Source organism: Pantherophis guttatus, chromosome 13, assembly GCF_059756535.1.
Source record: "Pantherophis guttatus breed Tessera chromosome 13, ASM5975653v1, whole genome shotgun sequence".
NCBI classification, from domain to species: domain Eukaryota; kingdom Metazoa; phylum Chordata; class Lepidosauria; order Squamata; family Colubridae; genus Pantherophis; species Pantherophis guttatus.
In genome coordinates this window covers 17,368,298-17,387,493 of record NC_142075.1, presented here as the reverse complement: position 1 = coordinate 17,387,493, position 19,196 = coordinate 17,368,298, and the positions used below count along the sequence as shown (strand labels likewise).

Sequence of the window (19,196 nt, the reverse complement as noted above, 5' to 3'; positions counted from 1 at the left end):
AAATAGTTCCTCCTTTAAACTTACGTTACGAATTGCAGCATTCAGATTTGTAAACTTCAAGGTATCTACCACTAAAAAATATGAAAAACAATCACAGACGCCTCTAAGTTTATGGGCAGTAATTATTACAAAATGTACCTTGTCTTGTTTTCCCCCAAAGGTATAGAACTTATTCATCATTAAAATCTGCTGCTTCATTGATCCATGTGAGATTCAGATAAGTTTAATTCAAGATGCAATTAAAATCCAGCGCCAAAATTATTTTTTAAAAACATTTCAGCTATTTTTTGTGTAAGCAGAATGCTTAAAGAATTACAAGAATTGGTTCTGCCTTAGCACTGGCATGTCACAGAGTTAAAACATTTAATGCATACTTAGTATATTTATACCAAGCATATAGTAATATATACTAACATATATTAAATATATTTAGTATGCAGAATATATTCACTTTTCTGATCCCGTTTAGTCATTCCTCAAGAAAATGTATATAATGGGCACATACATAATGGGTGCATATAAAAAGTATATAATTTGGAAGGCATAACTATGGATGTTGTATTTATCATTTTCCCATTTATGATTTTTCTCTGCACTGTGTGTATAATTCCTCACTCCCAAATGGACACACCTTAGAAATGATGGATGTCTCGCTAATACAGTGGACTGCATATTCAGTGCTGCAGAATATGAATCGAGGATTATTTTAGCCAAGGCTTTTTTTAAAAAAATAAAACTTAAGCTAGAAAAGCCCTGGAAATAATTCACTACGCAATTTGCCGAAATGATTTCTTTTCCAGAGCTGAAGAAAAATATGAGAAACATTTTCTAAAAGCTTGAGTATTTCCAGATTTCTGGAACTGAAGCAAAGTATCAGGTAAAGTAGGGTAACTTATACTGGATATGCGAACAAACAAATTAGCTATGCAGAGATGACCAAAAAAATGGATAAACTTTTAAACATTAGAAAATGTTAATTCGTGATCATCAAGCCCATCTTCTGAGAAATGCTGCGGACACTTGCTTTTCAGGCTCTTGAGTGAGGCGCCCCTTGTGAAATAAGTAAAAGTGGTGGCAGGATACCTATGAACTCAATCGTTTGTATCAGGTGGTATGTCTACAAAACCAAAACTGGAGGGGGAAAAAAAGCACGCAAATATTGCTGAGGCTTTAATAATAAATGGCAACTATTCAGAATCAACAAGAAGTTAGTAATTTATTTTTATCCCACCGTTATTATTTCTATAGATCAGTGATGCCGTTGCATGCCAAAAGCGGGGGAGGAGGGCAGGGGGTCGAGCGCACGCGTGCCCACACCCATAATTCAATGTGCCCCGCCCCCATGCATGCACACGTGACCCTCCCCTCGTGCGACCCCCACTTTTGGCATGTGTTGGCCCGGTGGGCCCGGTAGGCCTGTTTTTTGCCCTCCCCAGGCTCCAGAGGCTTTCTAGGAGTCTGGGGAGGGCGAAAATGGTCTTCCCCACCCCCCTGGAGGCCAGAAACAGCCCATTTCTTGATTTCTGGTGGGCCCGAAAGGCCCGAAAATCATCTGGCTGGCGTACGCATGCATGCTGGAGCTGAGCTAGGGCAACGCTTGCGTGCCCACAGATATGGCTCCACGTGCCACCTGTGCCATGCATGCCATAGGTTCGCCATCACGGCTATAGATAATGCAACGTAGCAAACATACACAAGACTCCTTCCTTGTCCTATTTTCCCCACAACCACCACCTTGTAAGGTGGGTTGGGCCGAGAGACAGTGACTGGCCCAAGATCATCCGGCTGGGCATTCGTGCCTAAGGTAGAACTAGAACTCACAGTCTCCTGGTTTCTAGTTTTATTTGATTTGTATATCGCCCTACTCCCGAAGGACTCAGGGCGGTGAACAGCCACAGGATAAAAAACATAAATACAAAATTTAAAACTGAATAAAATCGAATTAAACAATTTGGCCGAAGACAGATTTAAAACACCCCAATAAATTAAAAACGAATTAAAATTTACGTTTTAAAAAGGGAAAAGGGGAAACAGTTAGGCCAGGCCAGCCTGATGGAATAAAAAGGTCTTGAGAGCGCAGCGGAAGGTGCGTAGATCCGGGATCCTCTGTATCTCCAGGGGGAGCTCATTCCAGATAATAGGTGCCCCCACAGAGAAGGCTCTCCCCCTGGGGGCTGCCAGTCGACATTGTTTGGCCGACGGCACCCGGAGGAGCCCCTCTCTATGGGAGCGTACTGGCCGGTGGGAGGCTACTGGTGGCAGCAGGCGGTCCCGTAAGTAACCAGGTCCTAAGCCATGGAGCGCTCTAAAGGTGGTAACCAAGACCTTGAAGCGCACATGGAAGACCACTGGGAGCCAGTGCAGCTCACGCAGGAGAGGTGTTACATGGGAATGCCATGTCGCTCCCATAACCACCCACGCGGCCGCACTCTGTGCCAGTTGGAGCCTCCGGGTGCACCTCAAGGGGAGCCCCATGTAGAGAGCATTGCAGTAGTCCAGGCGGGAAGTGACGAGGGCATGAGTGACCGTGCGTAAGGAGTCCCGATCCAGAAAGGGATGCAACTGGCGAATCAGGCGAACCTGATGAAAAATCCTCCCGGTCACAGCCGTCAAGTGCTCTTCTAAAGACAGCCGTGACCGGCTAGATTTGCCATCACTTTGAGATCTTGAAAGGTATGATACGTAAAAGAAGTGTACTACTCCAGAAGACCCTGATCCATTGGCTGGAGAGGCATAGATGTCATGGGATATAGTGCATGTATTTTTGTTTAAATAAATAAACAGCTTTTCTTTGCACTCATTCTGGGGACAACTGTATTTACATTTCAGACCATAGAATATTTTAAAACATCCTCTCCATACTCCCTAATAAAACCCCCCAAAACATGTTTTTTAAAATTGTTGGGCATCTTTCAATATTAATTTATTTTAATATTTAATAAGCAAACAATATCGGCTGCAAAGAAATCAGGAACCAAATCAGCGGGCATTATTGACTGCTATGACTAGCTGCTGTGCTACTTTTAGAACTGCCCAGATTTACTTTTGATTCTCAATCACGTATTCATTCCTATATTGATACCAGAGGTGGGTTTCAGCAGGTTCTGACCAGTTCTGGAGAACCGGTAGTGGAAATGTTGAGTAGTTCAGAGAACCGGTAAATACCACCTCTGATTGGCCCCACCCCCAACTATTCTCTGCCTCCCAAGTCCCAGCTGATCAGGAGGAAATGGGGATTTTGGAATAACCTTTCCCTGGATTAGGGAGGGAATGGAGATTTTACAGTATCCTTCCCCTGCCACGCCCACCAAGTCACACCCACCATACCATGCCATACCCACCAAGCCACACCCACAGAACCGGTAGTAAAAAAATTTGAAACCCACCACTGATTGATACCTGTGGTAGACATTGATTGATAGATGACAAATCATTGGTAAAAATGACAGATAATCCAGAGAAATCCGTCTTGTTTGCACTGACTCCAATTCTGACTATAATCCAGCTGTCATGATCCTAACTAACTAATGAACCCACTTTGATTTGATCTGAAGTTGACACCAGTTTCATGCCATGAAAACTTTGCAAAACAATTTAATCCAAGGTGGACTATGACGTGCAATGCCAAGATATTGAACGAGGAAGCACAGGGACTCATTTTAATACGTTTGCTGTTCTCACTTTATTCCTTTACCAAATGATGGCCAGGACTGACAGTGGCCAAAGCTGACCGACATAGGCCAGTTTAAGTCTTGCCTTTTAGGCTTTAATAGCCAATGTGTACAATTTACAGGAGGGGGGAGGTCAGAATATTAGTTGAATCAGCCACTATGAAAGAAAGTGAAGTGCAGTCATCAGGTTGGAGAACAACGTGCATCTGCTTCAGGAAAGGATCGTGCTTTACTACTATTTATTTAGTAAGAACAGTAAGATAGCGTTGGTATTTAGGAATCAAAGGATTCAGGATTCTAGAAGATTTGAGACCCATGGCATCAACCACAATCAGAGCTCCCTCTGATGACTACAGGATTCCATACAGCATTCAATTTTCGTCCATGTATTCCACTGACAGCTGACTGGTTATGTCCTAATTGCTTCCAAGAGAGGTCAGCAAAGGTTTTCCTTTTTTTTAAAAAAAAAAAATTAATTCTAAATAAGCTAAAGACAACACATTCACTCTCCCTCTCTTGCTCACTCGCTCTCTGTCTTGCGCGCATAAACACCACACACACACACACACACACACACACACACACAAGTGTATAGGCACACACCCTCTTGCGCATGTTGATTTATGGAAACAATTATGATCCCGTCGCAGTCTTCTCTGAGCTAGGAAAGTTTGGAGCTACAGTAGAGAGCCTCTCATGTTGCAAAAGGCAAACAGCAGAAATGGAATACTTGTGTGTCCGGCTGTTATCAACAGGAGCAAGTAAGTCATCCGTCTTCTTTGAAACTTCTCCCAAGATTGCTCTTAGCTGCTAACAGTTTCCCATCCTCACCATTCTGTAATATCGGAGGTAACACTCCTGATAGTTTCTTAGGAGCCAGCAGTAATAAATTTCTCTATCTCTCTCTCTCTCTCTCTCTCTGTGTGTGTGTGTGTGCATTGAGTGTGGAGTGAGTAAAAATAAGGAGAAATGTTATTCAGTTCTCCTGATAATTACAACTGGGTTACAGGAGCGAGCCTGTGAGAATTTCTTAACGTAATAAGACGCAATCAAATGATTTGGGGGGGGGGGGTTGAAGCGTGGCTTTCTGCATCTAAAGGTCTGGCAACTGAGCTGAATTGTAAGGCACACGGAGAAGTGCAAAAGGAGAAGCGAGCCGAACAGGGGCTATCGACGTTGAAGAGGCTATCGTGGCGTCCCAGACCATGGCTAACGTGTCTGCATAAACATTTGTTTGCCTTCTTACTGTTTTATTCATTGCTTATGTAATGACCATAACTATTTATGCGTACCGATTCCCTGATAGATCTTTTGCTTTCAGCACGAGCAGCGAACACGAGTAGCGAAGGAAGTTACAGCAGCCGAGGGTACTGCAACCTGTTTCTTTGAAGGAAATCCCGGACAGAGGATATTTAAAGGGCCGATTCTCTATAATAGAACCGATATTTGAAAAGAAGTTTTGTTGTTTTCTGGGTTTCTTTGTTTGTTTGTTTTTTTTTGTTTGTTTGCAAGAGGAAGCACAGTTGCTGGTTAAGTCACTTTACAAATCCAGGGAAAAACACAGGACAGGTCAATGACCAAGGAACGCTGAGCTACTGAAGACGGATTTTTTTCATTATGTTGTTCGTGAGCACCCAGAACACTGCACTATAATGCACAAATGGATATTGACATGGAGCCTGCCAACTTTGTTCTACAGATCCTATTTTTACATTATCTTCCTGGTGGGCGCTCTATCCTTAGCTTGCAATGACATGAACCCAGAGCAAATGGCTACGAATGTGAACTGTTCCTCCCCGGAGCGACATACTAGAAGCTACGATTATATGGAAGGGGGGGACTTGAGAGTCAGAAGGCTGTTCTGCCGAACTCAGTGGTACGTCAAGATCGACAAAAGGGGCAAAATCAAAGGAGGACGAGATCTTAACAGCAACTACAGTAAGTACCCCCTTTCCTGCAATGTGGACTGAAAACTCAGGCCGTCGTAATAGTCGCTCTGGGCGAAGTAAACGATGAGGATAGAAGATATTGGGCCATGCTAGCAATTAAGCATTTTCCTATGAATCGTATGACAAGGGCATTTGGTCCTGATTTATTTAAAAGGCATCGTTTTAAATAATATGTTTCCACTATGTTACAGACCTGCTAATGTATTACTTGCAGATGGTAACTATTAGCAGAGAAAGCCCAATATAACAAGTGAATTAAGGCTGGTATGTATTAAGTCTTGAATTGTACAGCTCGGATGGGATTTCAGGGTTGAAATACAAGCTCCCTATAGATATTGGTCTAGACTTTCTAAACAGACGTATCAACACTTGACCACAAGTCAAATTTAAAGAGGGGAAGAGGTCATGATAAACTACATATTGCAAAAAAAAATTATCCTGATCGTTTATTAAACTGAAATGGTCCGTGAATATAATAAAAATGCAATGCTTTTTTGACAATCAACATTTTTTTTCCATAGCTGAACGTTATTTTAAAATCTACAAGAGAACTGATAAATGAATCTTTTAAGTCCAATTTCCATTCCTTTTTTTTTTATTCGTAAGTACTAATTGTATGAGTCATGTTATAAATCTGATTTATGATGTGATACTGGTAAGAAAATCCTGAAATGCACCTTTAGTGTCTTGCTAATATTAATAGTTTTATGCCAGACTTGGGACAGTTTATATAAAATGAACGTAAAGGAAAAGTGTACAAGGGAAGCATAGATCAGTAATTCTTTTGTTTATATTTAATGTTGGGTGAGTCAAAAGTATACTCTATGCAGTTCTGCATCTAAAAAATTATGCCATCGGGCACAATTTATAACAGTCTATAACATACCTTTCTTTTAAAACTGATTCTTATATTAGTTCAGGTCATTACTACTTGGAATCAATTACTAGGAATAGATAAAATCTTAATATAAGAATCTAAAACCAAAATAAGCCATTTTTATTCAGCCCTTCTGGAAACCCCCTGCCTGCTTTGCCATATCAAAATACATAAAAGTAACACAACTTGTATCTCTATTTTCGTTCCTCAATTCCTGCAATATTGAAAAAAAGCTATTATCATATTTTATTTCTTCACTATTTACCTCCTATTTCTTTAGATGGATTTCTAGCACCTCATAGTGACCAATAATGATACAAAATATACTTTACCTCAATCTCTGTGGGTCAAGTAAGCCCTTGGTTGAATCATATGGCTCTTTTAAAAAAGTGTGCACTCCTAAAATAACTGAGTCTTTTTATACGGCTTAAAAGATTGAAATTAAGGAAGCCGACAGATCAATTGCAGAATAAAATGACCAGAATTAACAACTTATCGTGTAATACGTCACAAACATAATATACGTGAAGGTGTGCTGGTATGTATATCAGTCTGAAGTCAACAGAACTGTATTTGCTTCAGCTGTATTTACTTTATAAAGTTTTATTATTACTCTCCGTTGTATCTTGCCATATAGTTAAAACATACATTATTGTAAAAATAAGTCCAGGATTAGATCAAAAGGGAAGACTCTACTCCTCCAACTTTACGATAATATTCATTAAAAGAAATTGATTAACATAGTACTGGATCAATCACAGCGGCGCCAAAGTCTCATATCCAAAACCAGTGTTTTGAATCCAGAATTCCAAAAACTTTAAAGTCCCTCTGAAGGACATAAAGAGGCAGACTGTGAGGGAGAGAGACAGAGAGATGGGGATGGGAGGGGCTGCTCCCCACTAATGAAACTAGCCAAAAAATCTTTACCTGCATGAAGGTTTGACATGAGCTGGAATTCTGAATGGTGAAACTGGATCCCGGGTTTGATTGCCCTCCTTTGGTGGGACTAATCTGGTACGGACTTTTAGGTTGTTGTCAATTTATAATTTCATTTTAATTCACTGAAATCTAGTTGATTTTTGGCTAATATGAGGTTACAAGTGTGAGAAGAGAATCGAATAATGTACAATTGATAAGAGTGTGAAGTACGAGATAAGAGTGATGCTCCTCAGCTGCATCCCACCCCTGGCTCCCCACTCTACTCCGTCTCCCAAACCTAACCCAAACTGTACCTCTTAGTCTACCACTCTATTAACATTTCAGGGACTCCATAGTTACAAACAAACGTCTGTACAATATTGGTATTCCAATATTATTCCTGGAAAAGGATGTGGGCTTAATATTGTCTCTGCTCTCTCAGCTCCTACCCTGAATCCTATCTTAAGACTCTCCCCTTTTGGTGTTCCAAAACATATTGTCCGTGTGTGTGTGTACACATATGTATAATCTCAACCTTATTCCTGAAATAAGGACAGTGTAGAAAAGCAATGGAGCGACGAGCCCCTTAACTTACTTTTTTCTGCTCAGATAATGAACATCGCTTTCCATTAAGACAGCCGCATTCTTGAATAGCCTCTCTTCATCTCTCTGGACAAAGACACCCTACGTTTAATCTCCAGGGGCATTAAATGTATCCCACTATAGAGGGTGTCATGTGATTCCTACTCTGGTGTTCATGGTTCCACTGGGATTAATAATTAATAGAAATAAAGGCCGCCCTTTCGGAGGATCGGACTTCTTTTCTTTGGTCAACGGAGTATCCATAGGGTAGATGTGTATCTCAGTAAAACCAGATTTTTTTTAAAAAAAGTTTTATTTTCTTGATAGATAATCAAGATCTATCCGGTATCTTCACTACTGCAATTACTTGTAGACTATTTAATCATCAAAGTTTATTTTATTTCTATTCTATAACCCAAATCATTCAGTTGCTTCATTGTTCAGAATGAGGCAATTGAATGAGGTTTCCGAATGAGAATTATCCAGAATCTCATCATTATCATACGAGATGCCATTATCACTAAACAGCCTCCTTGTCCGTGTCTTTATTTAAATCTAAAAATACCTTACATAACTTTTACACTCAGAGCTTTCCTTGACCTATACATACATACAAAGACTCACTCCCTTGTCTAGGTGTGTCCTTTCCTAATTTCTCATAGCTGCTCTGTTAAACTTCAGCTGCTTCAGCTTTCTGTCTCTCAAACTCCTCCTTAAAGTCCACCCTATGAATAAGGTCTTAGCTAGAATCTCCTATTTAAATGCTTTTGAGTCACTGTTGACTCCTGGCCACCACCTGGACATATTCCTGCAGTTTTCTTGGCAAGTTTTTGGAAGTAAGTGGTTGGAGGTGGGTTGCATTAATGCAGCTACAATTTGATTCTCTGCCAAGGATTTGGGATTACTGATTCCAGCATTCCCACTGCCCGTTTTTGCTGGAAATCCTGGAAACTATAACTTTAATATATCACGAGGATAACAAGTTGAAGTGACGTTAATATGTCATTAGCAGTGCTGCCCTATCTGAGAGGTTCCCACGGTCCTGGAAGTATAGATTTCAAAACAAACCTGTTTCCTCTCTTATTGCTGGATGGACCAAATATATTTCTACTCTCCCTTAGAATCATTCACTTGCTTATTTCCTCTAAGTTGGGGGTGTCCAACCATGGCAACTTTAAGAGTTGTGGACTTCAACTCCCAGAATTCCTCAGCAATTATAGGGAATTCTGGGAGTTGAAGTCCACAACTCTTAAAGGTGCCAAGGTTGAACACCCCTATTCCAAGTCTTGTCCACACAGCTGCCCAGAGATTCCTATAAGGCCAATGGAAGGTCCCACAACTCAGAAGGCTCTGTGTACAAACAGGTCTACAAAAAGTGCTACCAACGTCAACTTTTATTTCCCTTCACTCAACATCTGAATTATAACATATCCATTGGGCTTCCTCTTTAAAAAATCAGCCCTTGAAAGGGAACTCAACCTGACCATTTCTTGTATTTTCAAATGAATGTTTATTTTCTAATATTGTAAGCTAGTCTAGCCAATATCCTGGGCGAAGGTCCTGTTGAATGTCTTGTTAAGGCATCCAGAGCAATATACCAAAACCAATTTGTCTGCTTCAACCGTGTGCTTTAAATGAACAGAGGCTGAAAGTGTGACATCATTGCTATCAACAGGCCTGGGTTTTCTCATGATTAAAGTGACAGATCCCTAAAGCTGGAAACATGTGGGAGGTTTCTGTTTTCAGTTAGACTGGTATAAAGCAAATTGTAGGAATACAGAACAGGATGGTATTTATCCATAACAAAGTTGTGCATTTTGGATTTCGCACCCACATAAAAATGCATAGTTGAACCATTAATGTATAAAATGTGTGCCTGAGAGGAACCTTTATCACATACACTTAGGTACTGCACAAAATAAATAGCAGACCTTAGCCAATCTTTTCTAACTTAGAATGTCTGAAATTGAAAAGAATCATCAGTGCTTGCTGCTAAAAGAAGAATGTCTAAAATGCACATCTCTTTCAGTAATTATTATACTCCTTTGATGTCCTAATAATATATATTCTACATATCCTTGTCTTTCTCCATTATACAAAGTGGGTGTTTACTTCAACCCTCATAAATTACAGAAAAATGCAATCCTATGAGAAAATAATAGAAGAGCAAATGACATCATCATATAGAATGAAATGACAGTGCTCTGCATTTGATTATATATACTTGATTCTAATGTTTTGTATTCTTTTGAACAATGAGAAAAAATATATATAAAATATTTGACATAACTAAGCCACAGTTGTATCGCATTCAATTTTCACAAGCTCCATTTTTAATATGGATATTGTTAAGGTTTGAAAGGAGCAGTCTTGCTCCATTTTACAATATTTCAAAAAGCCATTTAAAACATAATTGCTAGTATAATTTTTGTTAATGAGAGACGTGAGATCCTAGTCAATCAGGAATTATATACACAACCTGACACGTAACATATGTGGTTACGATACCTGCACAAATGATAATCTACCAAGATGGGACATAGCCAGCCCACTGAAAATATAGTAAAGTTTTGATTGATTGACCAGGAATGTAAAGTAACGAAAGCATTTAATGTATATAGCTGCTATATAAAATCTCTGCAAGAACCACCTGAAAACTGATAAATTCTGCAAAATAGAACCCTCAGATCAACACAAATGATCAGCTGACAAGTTTAATTGACACTGAAGTAGTGGTTCACAATACATGATGGTTTATAAAACAGTGATCTGCATGAGAGAGTTCATAAAATAAAACTTATTTTTAATCCCATCCCAAAGGTCATTGAAAAAGTATATCTGGAATACTTTAGAACAAGTACTGAGTTGAAAGAGAGTGACTGGCCCAAGGTCACCCAGCTGCCTTTCATAGGGACTAGAACTCACAGCCTCCTGGTTTCTAGCAGTCTTAACCATTATCAAATATGAAGTTATGAAGCACTGACTGAATGGCTGGTCAAACTTTGGCTTCTATCTTAGTCAGTTTTCTTATTTTTAATCTGTAAACTGGAGGTCTCCAAATGTGGCAACTTGAAAACTTGAGGACTTCAACACCCAGAATTCCCCCGCCAGCATGTCTTAAATCCCCTGGTCTTAAAGTTGCCAAATCTGGAGGTCCCTGCTGTAAACTATTGCGCATATACGGACAGTGTGTTCAGATTTGCAGAAATCTATTGCAATTGCCTTTATGCCATGAAGAATTTCTGAACACTTAGGGGTCCAGAGAAAACTTAGCCTTGGATCTAGATTTACCCACTACTATAAACTTTGGCACATAACTGTAGCTAACATAACAACTCAGCCTCATAATGGCCTTCAGAGAGAAGCCAGGAGGGTGTGGGATCTTGCGTAAGAACGCATAGCTCCAGCTACCTTTTGGGGACAGAGCACTGCAGTGCCACACACAGCCTGCAGCATTGCTCTCCCGGGAGATGCTTTGGTTCCAGCATTGCTCAAATTTGCATGGATTTTATTAGGCCATAGAGCCATGTAGGTCAGCCAAGTAGCATATTTATCGGATGGGGTTTGGAATTATTTTTTTTTTCTGGCAAGAAGAACCTTCCCACTTGCCAGGGTTATGATGGATTGTCCTTTGGGGCTTTGCTGCAATTTCTGCTTAAACCCAGAAGATGCCTCCATCCAGCGGGGAGGGCTTGAATGGAGTGGAAATGCTACCAAACCCCATCCGATAAATATACTAACTTCAATCTCGCAGAATTCATTAAAATCCATGATCGGGTCTCCTGAGAACCTGGTTTACCATAGGCTTTCCACTCTGGGAACGAGTACAAAGAAATCCGTGCAACCATCGGATGGTAATAAACAGCTCTCAAACTGGACAGCAAGGGTGTAAATTTCATAGGAGATGGTGACACATAGGTCTCTTCCAAGCTTTCATTTAGCAATAGGGTGAGGAAAAACCCCATTTGTTTTCTTAAAGTTACATTTGACATTTAAGATATAATTCCAGGCTGCTGTTTAATATCCTGGAGAAAATAGGGGGAAAAAAAACTATAGAGTGATAAACAGCTTAAATGTCTGCGATATCTAATTCTGACTGGCACCAATAAGGACATTTATTTTTACTAACGTCCTCTTGGGCATTATTCATCATAATGAATAATGATTGACCAGGCCACCAACAGCCTGAAAAAAATCACTCTGTGGTTGACATAAATCACTGCTCTTCAACTTGAGAACTAACAGCCAAGAAACACTCCCAAGGAAGACATCTGCCTCAAAATAGATTTGGGACAAAGTCTTGACCTCTTCATGGTTTTTTCCCCCCTTTTCTTTCTGTTTTACACTCTCCTTTTCAATTAAAGGGTATTAATCAGTTTTAAAAAGCCATAGTGTGTTAGACAAAAAAAAAATTCTTCTAGAAATATCTTCTAGAAGTATCCCCTCATACGTCCTAGGTCGTCACTGCTTGTTTCTGAATCCAAAAATAGCCGAGTGATCTCAGAGTAAAAATTAATATATGAGAGGTTGATCAGTTGATGGCTAATTGGTTAATAGGAAAATGGCAGGGACTGGTGCAGGCAGTCACCAGAAGTCAATACTGACTTGAAGGCACACACCATGAAGAAAAGCATGGCATTAGCTCTGTATGGTAGGTTAATGCTAGCATTCACATGTTAAAGATGGAGAGATGGAGAGATGAGGTAGAATAGTTTGCATCACTATGTGATGACTAGCTTTGTACATAACATAAACAGAGGATTTCTTGGTTGAACATAAGGCTCTAGCTATTTTTTCTTTCATCTAACATATCACAAAATATTAAAATCATAGAACTGGAAAAAAGATAAACTGTTCCTAAGAAATTAGCAGTTTAACTTTTTTTAAAAAGATACTAGACGCTAACCGTAGCTGTCATACAGTTGGCCTATGATGGTTTATAATGCCATTTTCATCATTGGTACGCATGGGAAATCTTCCGGGTAACAAACGATGTTGAAATTTTGGAAATGGATATTCAGAGGTATGGCTGACAACAGCACACAGAATTCATAAAGTGGCAAACAAATCAAGAATGAATTCAGTATGTCTTACGGATTTGTTATGTTCCTAAATATATGAAATCAACTTTAAAAAATACTGTAGCTTAACTATAACAGACTTAAGTATCACCAGTGCAGCATCCTGAACATCGTCTGTTCCTTTGGCTCAATATTGCTTAACCAGCCTTTTAATTACATTGGGCCAAGATCTTTGACTGGTATAAATAACTCTGTTACATTCAAATTAATAGGCACATTTCAGATAATAATAGTAATAATAAAGGAGTTTCTCTCCTTCTTAGGAAAATTATGAAACAACAAAAAAAGTATTGCTACCAGGGGTGGGTTCCAAATCCCGTTGCTACCAATTTGCTCATGCGCGCACATGCGCTCACACGCAGCGCTTCTGCGCATGGGTAGAAGTGTCCAGGCAGGTGGACGGAGCCTCCCAAGTCCCGCTGCCGCTGCCACCGGTTCGCCCGATCAGGTGCGAACCGGTAGCAATCCACCACTGATTGCTACGCAGGCTATAAAGAGATAGTCTTCCATGCTAATTCATACTTTCATAGTCTTTGAAATGGAGACCTCGAATGTAGTCTACATAAGGCAGTCCTTGAAAAGGCAGAGATTTCAGAGAATGGAAAGTGATATTGCTTATTTCTGGAAAGCATAAGGTAGCTCCATCCCAACAATAGAGGTTGGGATAACTGACCAGCCAGCCAATTTCTTCTGGCACAATTAAAGGTATTGGTTTAAACTTTAGATCTCTTTATGACATGAAAGCTATGTACTGTATCAAAAGACTGTTTCTGCCTGGATCAGGGGTCCCCAACCCCCAATCCGTGGACTGGCACAAAAACTGGGCCGTGCAAACAAGCAAAGCTTCAGCCGTGGGATGCAGGCAGCACACGAAACCATCACCCCTCTGGTCTACAGAAAAATCTCTCTCCATGGAACCAATCCCTGGTGCCCGAAAGATTGAGGGCCACTACCCTGGATCAGTTCTTGTGTTATTCAAAAGAGCTCTCTTCCTTTTAGACCCATTACAGGAGGCAAAGACACTAATAATAGAATAACTCTATTTACATCATAACTTCCCATTGAGACAAAAACATTTCTCTCTTTAAGCATCTGACAGATTTGCAAGATCTTTGTTTTGTTGTGTTGTGTTGGCGGTTTTTCTTAAGGCCTGTTGATTGAGGTTTTGTTTAGTACGAATATATATTAGATTACAACTGGTAATTTTTCATGGCAGATTATAGTTTTATTTTGTCACTGTTTATCTACTATTATTAGATTAGATTATTATTAGATTCTAGATTCCTGAGGCTTTTATACTGCTACAACAAAATAGTATAAAATACTGATTTAACTGGATTACCTTCTACTTGTATTTCATCTTTTGTGAACTTTTTTCTGCATATTTTTGTGGAAAGATAATCTACCCTTTTTGTTGAAAACAATAAGCTCTGAAGACCTTTACTAGTCCAGCAGGTCTCAAAAAGTGCAGCGTTTTTCATATGTGCAAAGCAATTCCTAGACTATCAACTAAATAACAAGTTAGAGACAGAGTACATCTTGGATGTGAATTTATACCGTTTCCCCCAAAATAAGACATCCTCTGACAATAAGCCCAATCGGGCTTTTGAGCGCATGGCAATAAGGCCAAGCACTTATTTCAGGGTTCAAAAAAAATATAAGACAGGGTCTTATTTTCAGGGAAACACTGTAATGGGGAGAACCTTTAAGTGAATCAGTCTGTGGATTAGAGAAAAGAAACTATTATTATATTGGAGTAAATCCACTTCTGTACCACCATAAACCATGATAATGAATTCAAGAATTCCTTCAATGGACAGCATCCCAAACCACCATTCTCTTCTAAGTTTCACAGGCAGACAGTAGACTAAAATATGTGGGTGGTGCTGGCATAAAAGGCATGATTAGGGTAGCCAAAGGATGCAGTAATTTAATCCACCCTTCCGAGGCTTCTGCCACAAACATTCAATAAGAAATTTGAGCTGTGCTCTTCACAGCCACACTGATACAAAAAAAAAGCAGTGGGTCTCGGTCATGGAGAGGTCTCGGTGTGTTCTATACCAGGGGTCTCCAAACTCGAAATTTAGGACTTGTGGACTTCAACTCCCAGAATTCCTCAGCCCACAAGTCTTAAGAGTTGTCAAGTTTGCCAACTATTCTACAGCTATAAAGAGTATGGGTGTATCTTTGGATATTTTCCAGATTTAGTTGGTTGGATTTTAAAACTAAACCTTCTACAAAACAGATATTGGGTATCTCTTATTGTTGTTGTCAAGAACTCAGACTCAAATCTTTGGCATGCCTTTTCTCAGTTCCCTCACCAAAACAATTCCCTTCAAAATCATTATTCTCCTTATATTAGGAGTGACTCTCCACTTCTAATATCATCACTTGGCCTTCTTTTATTTTTGCCTCTTGATTTCACTGATTTTATAATCATCTTTAAGCCTCTGCCACCCCCAAAAAAAATTTTTTTTCCATACAAATATTTAATCAGCTCTGGGTGATTTATGTCATAGAATTGGCATGTCACAGCACCTCGCAGAATATTTCTTTCTTTCTGGCAAAACATCTCCAGCTGTTTTCCCACAAAAGAAAAAAGGCTCTTTGCTTTCTCAGGCTGCAGAAAAAAATCTATTTTGCATGAATATCACCTTTTAAAATTCTATTCAGTAACTGTTGTCCTTTTTTTTTTAATTCGTTAATTGGAAAACTCCACAAAATACTGGAAGCAATTTCTGAATAATACCTGCCTGTTTTCTGTTAGGCAAAATGCCAGTCAGACAGGCTTTCAAATTCGATTCCCTTACACTTCTACCCTTTTCAAAATGCGAAATGCTTGGAAACATTATTGGAAGAAAACAAATCCTGCACTCATTTTTTTTTTATTTTTTTTTTTTGGTAACTTGGTGTTCCAAATAAGCAAAGCCCATTCAAGGCAGTATACAAAAACGAAACAAGATAGAAAATTTAGCTTTACTGATTTGGGAGAAACGCAAGGGGTGAGGCTGCATGTGGAAAGTTTGATTAGCGATACAATGGCTACTTCGTGTAACCTTTCGGAAATACCACCAAGGAGCAGTTTAGTTTCCTGAATTCTAGATCAACCGATGATTCTGCTTTCTTCCATAAAATCTGAGATTTAAGAATAGCTGAGCTTAGGTATTGATAATGTCCTTAAACCCAATACCTGGAGGCTCTCAGGGTCAGGATGGGGAGGAACGGATTTTAGACAGAGAGTAGAGTAGAGTAGAGTAGAGTAGAGTAGAGTAGAGTAGAGTAGAGTAGAGTAGAGTAGAGTAGAGTAGAGTAAGTAGAGAATAGAGAATAGAATAGAATAGAATAGAATAGAATAGAATAGAATAGAATAGAATAGAATAGAATAGAATAGAATAGAATAGAATAGAATAGAATCTGGAAGGGACCTTGGAGATTTTCTAATCCAGCTCCCTGCTCAAGCAGGAGAACCTATACAATCTCAGTGGTTTTGGGTTCGTAGCCGCAACCCAAATGATTCCAGGAAAATTCCATCTTTGACTTTGAATTGGGGTTGTATTCTCCTGCTCAAAGGTAGCTCACAATTTGGGAACTCTCCTAGAATCACAGCTCCTGCTTCAAGGAGCAGATAGTAGTTGCGGTTAGGATAGATTTTATTTGGCTGCATCTTCTGTGTCCCTGTGGCCTTTCCTGGATTGGGATGGCCTGCTCACCATCACTCATGCCTCATTTACCTCCTGTTTCAACTACTGGAACATGCAGTCTTACGTAAACAATATCCAGAATCTAACTAATGCAGAATCCACCAGACAAACATGGAAGTATCCTGATATAATGAGGTAATATTGTTATTTTAGATGTTGCATTCATTTTCCAGGTAGAATTCAGGGTGCTGTGATCACCTTACATAACCAGGCTCCAGATCTGGTTATCTGATGGGTTGCCTTTATGAAAAGTTTAGTGAACAGAATTGCTCCAAATTCCAAAAACAAGTTGAATCCAAAACAAAACTAGCCCAAATCTAACCTTCCTTTCCTTGATCCCTATTTTAAATTATGAGATATTTAATCATAAAATATGAACTCTTTAGAATATATATCATCTTCAATCATTTACATCATAAGCTGAAACGTATTTAAAATTCTATACAACATAACCAGCTAAACCTGTATGTCTTTTATTGTAATATAGCTAAAGAATGATAGACTAAGAAATCAGAGGGGGAAACACAATAAAAAGTTGCAGGCATGACTCAAAAGTGAATAAATATGCTGGAAATTGATTCATTCCTAATAACACTGAATTTAATTCATGTTTTCATACCTCTTTAACACCCTCTGATATCAAACAGGGTCAGGAAAAAAATGTAAGTAATATAAGAATAATCAGGAAGATTATAGAAAGTAAGTTTTTAAAGGTGCAAGTTTAAGACAGCACAAAATACCTAACTTAGAATGCTTGTACGAGAGTGTATAAAAGAGGCTGCAGAAAAAAAATGCTTTGAAAAGCCTCTGACGATCCCAGCTGAGCCGCGCGATCATCAGAGGCTTTTTTTTTTTACTTTTAAAAGCATTTTTTCGGCGGAAGAGGTTGTAGAAAAAATGCTTTTAAAAATAATTTTAAAAAAGCCTCTGATGATCGTGCGGCTCAGCTGGGCATGGTGGGGTGTGGGGGGTGTGTGTGCAGGGATTTTTGCTACCGGTTCTCTGAACCACCCGCTTGCCATCGCTACCGGATCGGGTGATCCGGTCCAAACCGGGAGCTTTTCACCCCTGCCTATAATGGCCATGTTGATGTAAAAACCTGCTGTTATCAGTCAGACGTAGGTTCATTCTGAAGAACCTCCAGCTGGAAACTCTGGTCCCTCTTCATCACTTAAATGCCTTCATCAGCTCTGAACAGTCCAGAAAACCCTTTAAGAAGTCTGTGTGAATAATCAAAGGGCTTGAGCACTAGAAAGAGGGGTGACGGGGAAAGAATAAAAGAGTTGGAGGCATTCGTGGTGACCAGGAGGAAAGTCCCTGCACTTTGTTGAACAGGACAAGGACAGTATAGCAGAGGAGAATCAGGACGACATTTTAAATGCTTACCAAAAAATAAGGATACACTGGGAAAAATTTATTAGGGGAAAAATATACTGTATTTTTCGGAGTATAAGATGCATCTACCTTTTTTGGTGAGGAAAAGAAGAAAAAGAAATCTGCCTCCCAGCAATTTTGCCTCCTTGCAGCAAACAGCAAACAGCCTGCTTTACTTTCATTTTCATTTTCAGTTTAGCTTGATTAGCACAAGGAAAAAAAAAATCTGCTCCAGCAATTTACCTCTTTGCAGCAAGCAGCAGAGCCCTGCGCAAAACAGCTGAGGGCAAATCAGCTGAGAATTGGGAGGCCGATCTAATCAACTTGTGCTAATTAGGCTGTGCTGAAGCTGAAAGGAGCTGTTTTTTCTTGCTGTTTGCTTGCAAGGAGGTAACTGCTGTGAGGCAGAGGCCAAAGGGTGGAGGCCAGTGGGTGGGCGGGGCTACATTCGGTGTATAAGCCACACAAAATTTTCACCCCCTTTTAGGGGGGAAAAAGATGCGTCTTATACTCCGAAAAATATGGTGTGTGTGTGTGTGTGTGTATATATATATATATATATATATATATATATATATAGAGAGAGAGAGAGAGAGAGAGAGAGAGAGAGAGAGAGAGAGAGAGAGAGAGAGAGAGAGTCCACTTCCCCTAAAATCAGATAATTTCCTGTACAGCGTGGGAAGTAATGTGGTGTGTGTAATTAGGGTTGGTGCATAATTAGGATTAGGGCTTTGGGGCAGACTCAGCAGATATAACCCAGCTCTGAAGCTCTCACTAATGGGGGTCAGCCCAGTCCAGCTGCAAGCATTTTTTTTTCCTGGGAAACAGCAACAGAATTAATCCCCTGATCGTGCAGTTCCAGCGGAAGAAGAATTAGAATTAGAATTAGAATTAGAAGAAGATGAAGAAGAAGAAGAAGAAGAAGAAGGAACAGTTCTTGCAGCACACTGAATTTTTTTTTGCAAATCTCTCTAGAGATGCTGACAAAAGAGGGGAGGTGCGTTTTTTTAAGCCTTGCAGCTCCCATAAAGGAAGGAAGTTGT

General features: G+C 39.7%; 2 protein-coding genes across 5 annotated transcripts in view; one reads left to right on the top strand and one right to left on the bottom strand.

The window, feature by feature from the left end:
• The window catches only part of FAM227B (family with sequence similarity 227 member B), an 85,987-nt gene that overhangs the window by 35,109 nt on the left and 31,682 nt on the right, over nucleotides 1–19,196 (bottom strand). The window lies entirely within an intron of this gene.
• Nucleotides 4,194–19,196, top strand: part of FGF7 (fibroblast growth factor 7) — a 28,641-nt gene continuing 13,638 nt past the window's right edge. The window contains exons 1-2 of the mRNA XM_034434692.3: nucleotides 4,194–4,432; nucleotides 4,993–5,609. Of these exons, the coding sequence (XP_034290583.1) occupies nucleotides 5,324–5,609 (286 nt within the window). The 5' untranslated portion in view covers nucleotides 4,194–4,432; nucleotides 4,993–5,323. The remainder of the gene's footprint in view (nucleotides 4,433–4,992; nucleotides 5,610–19,196) is intronic.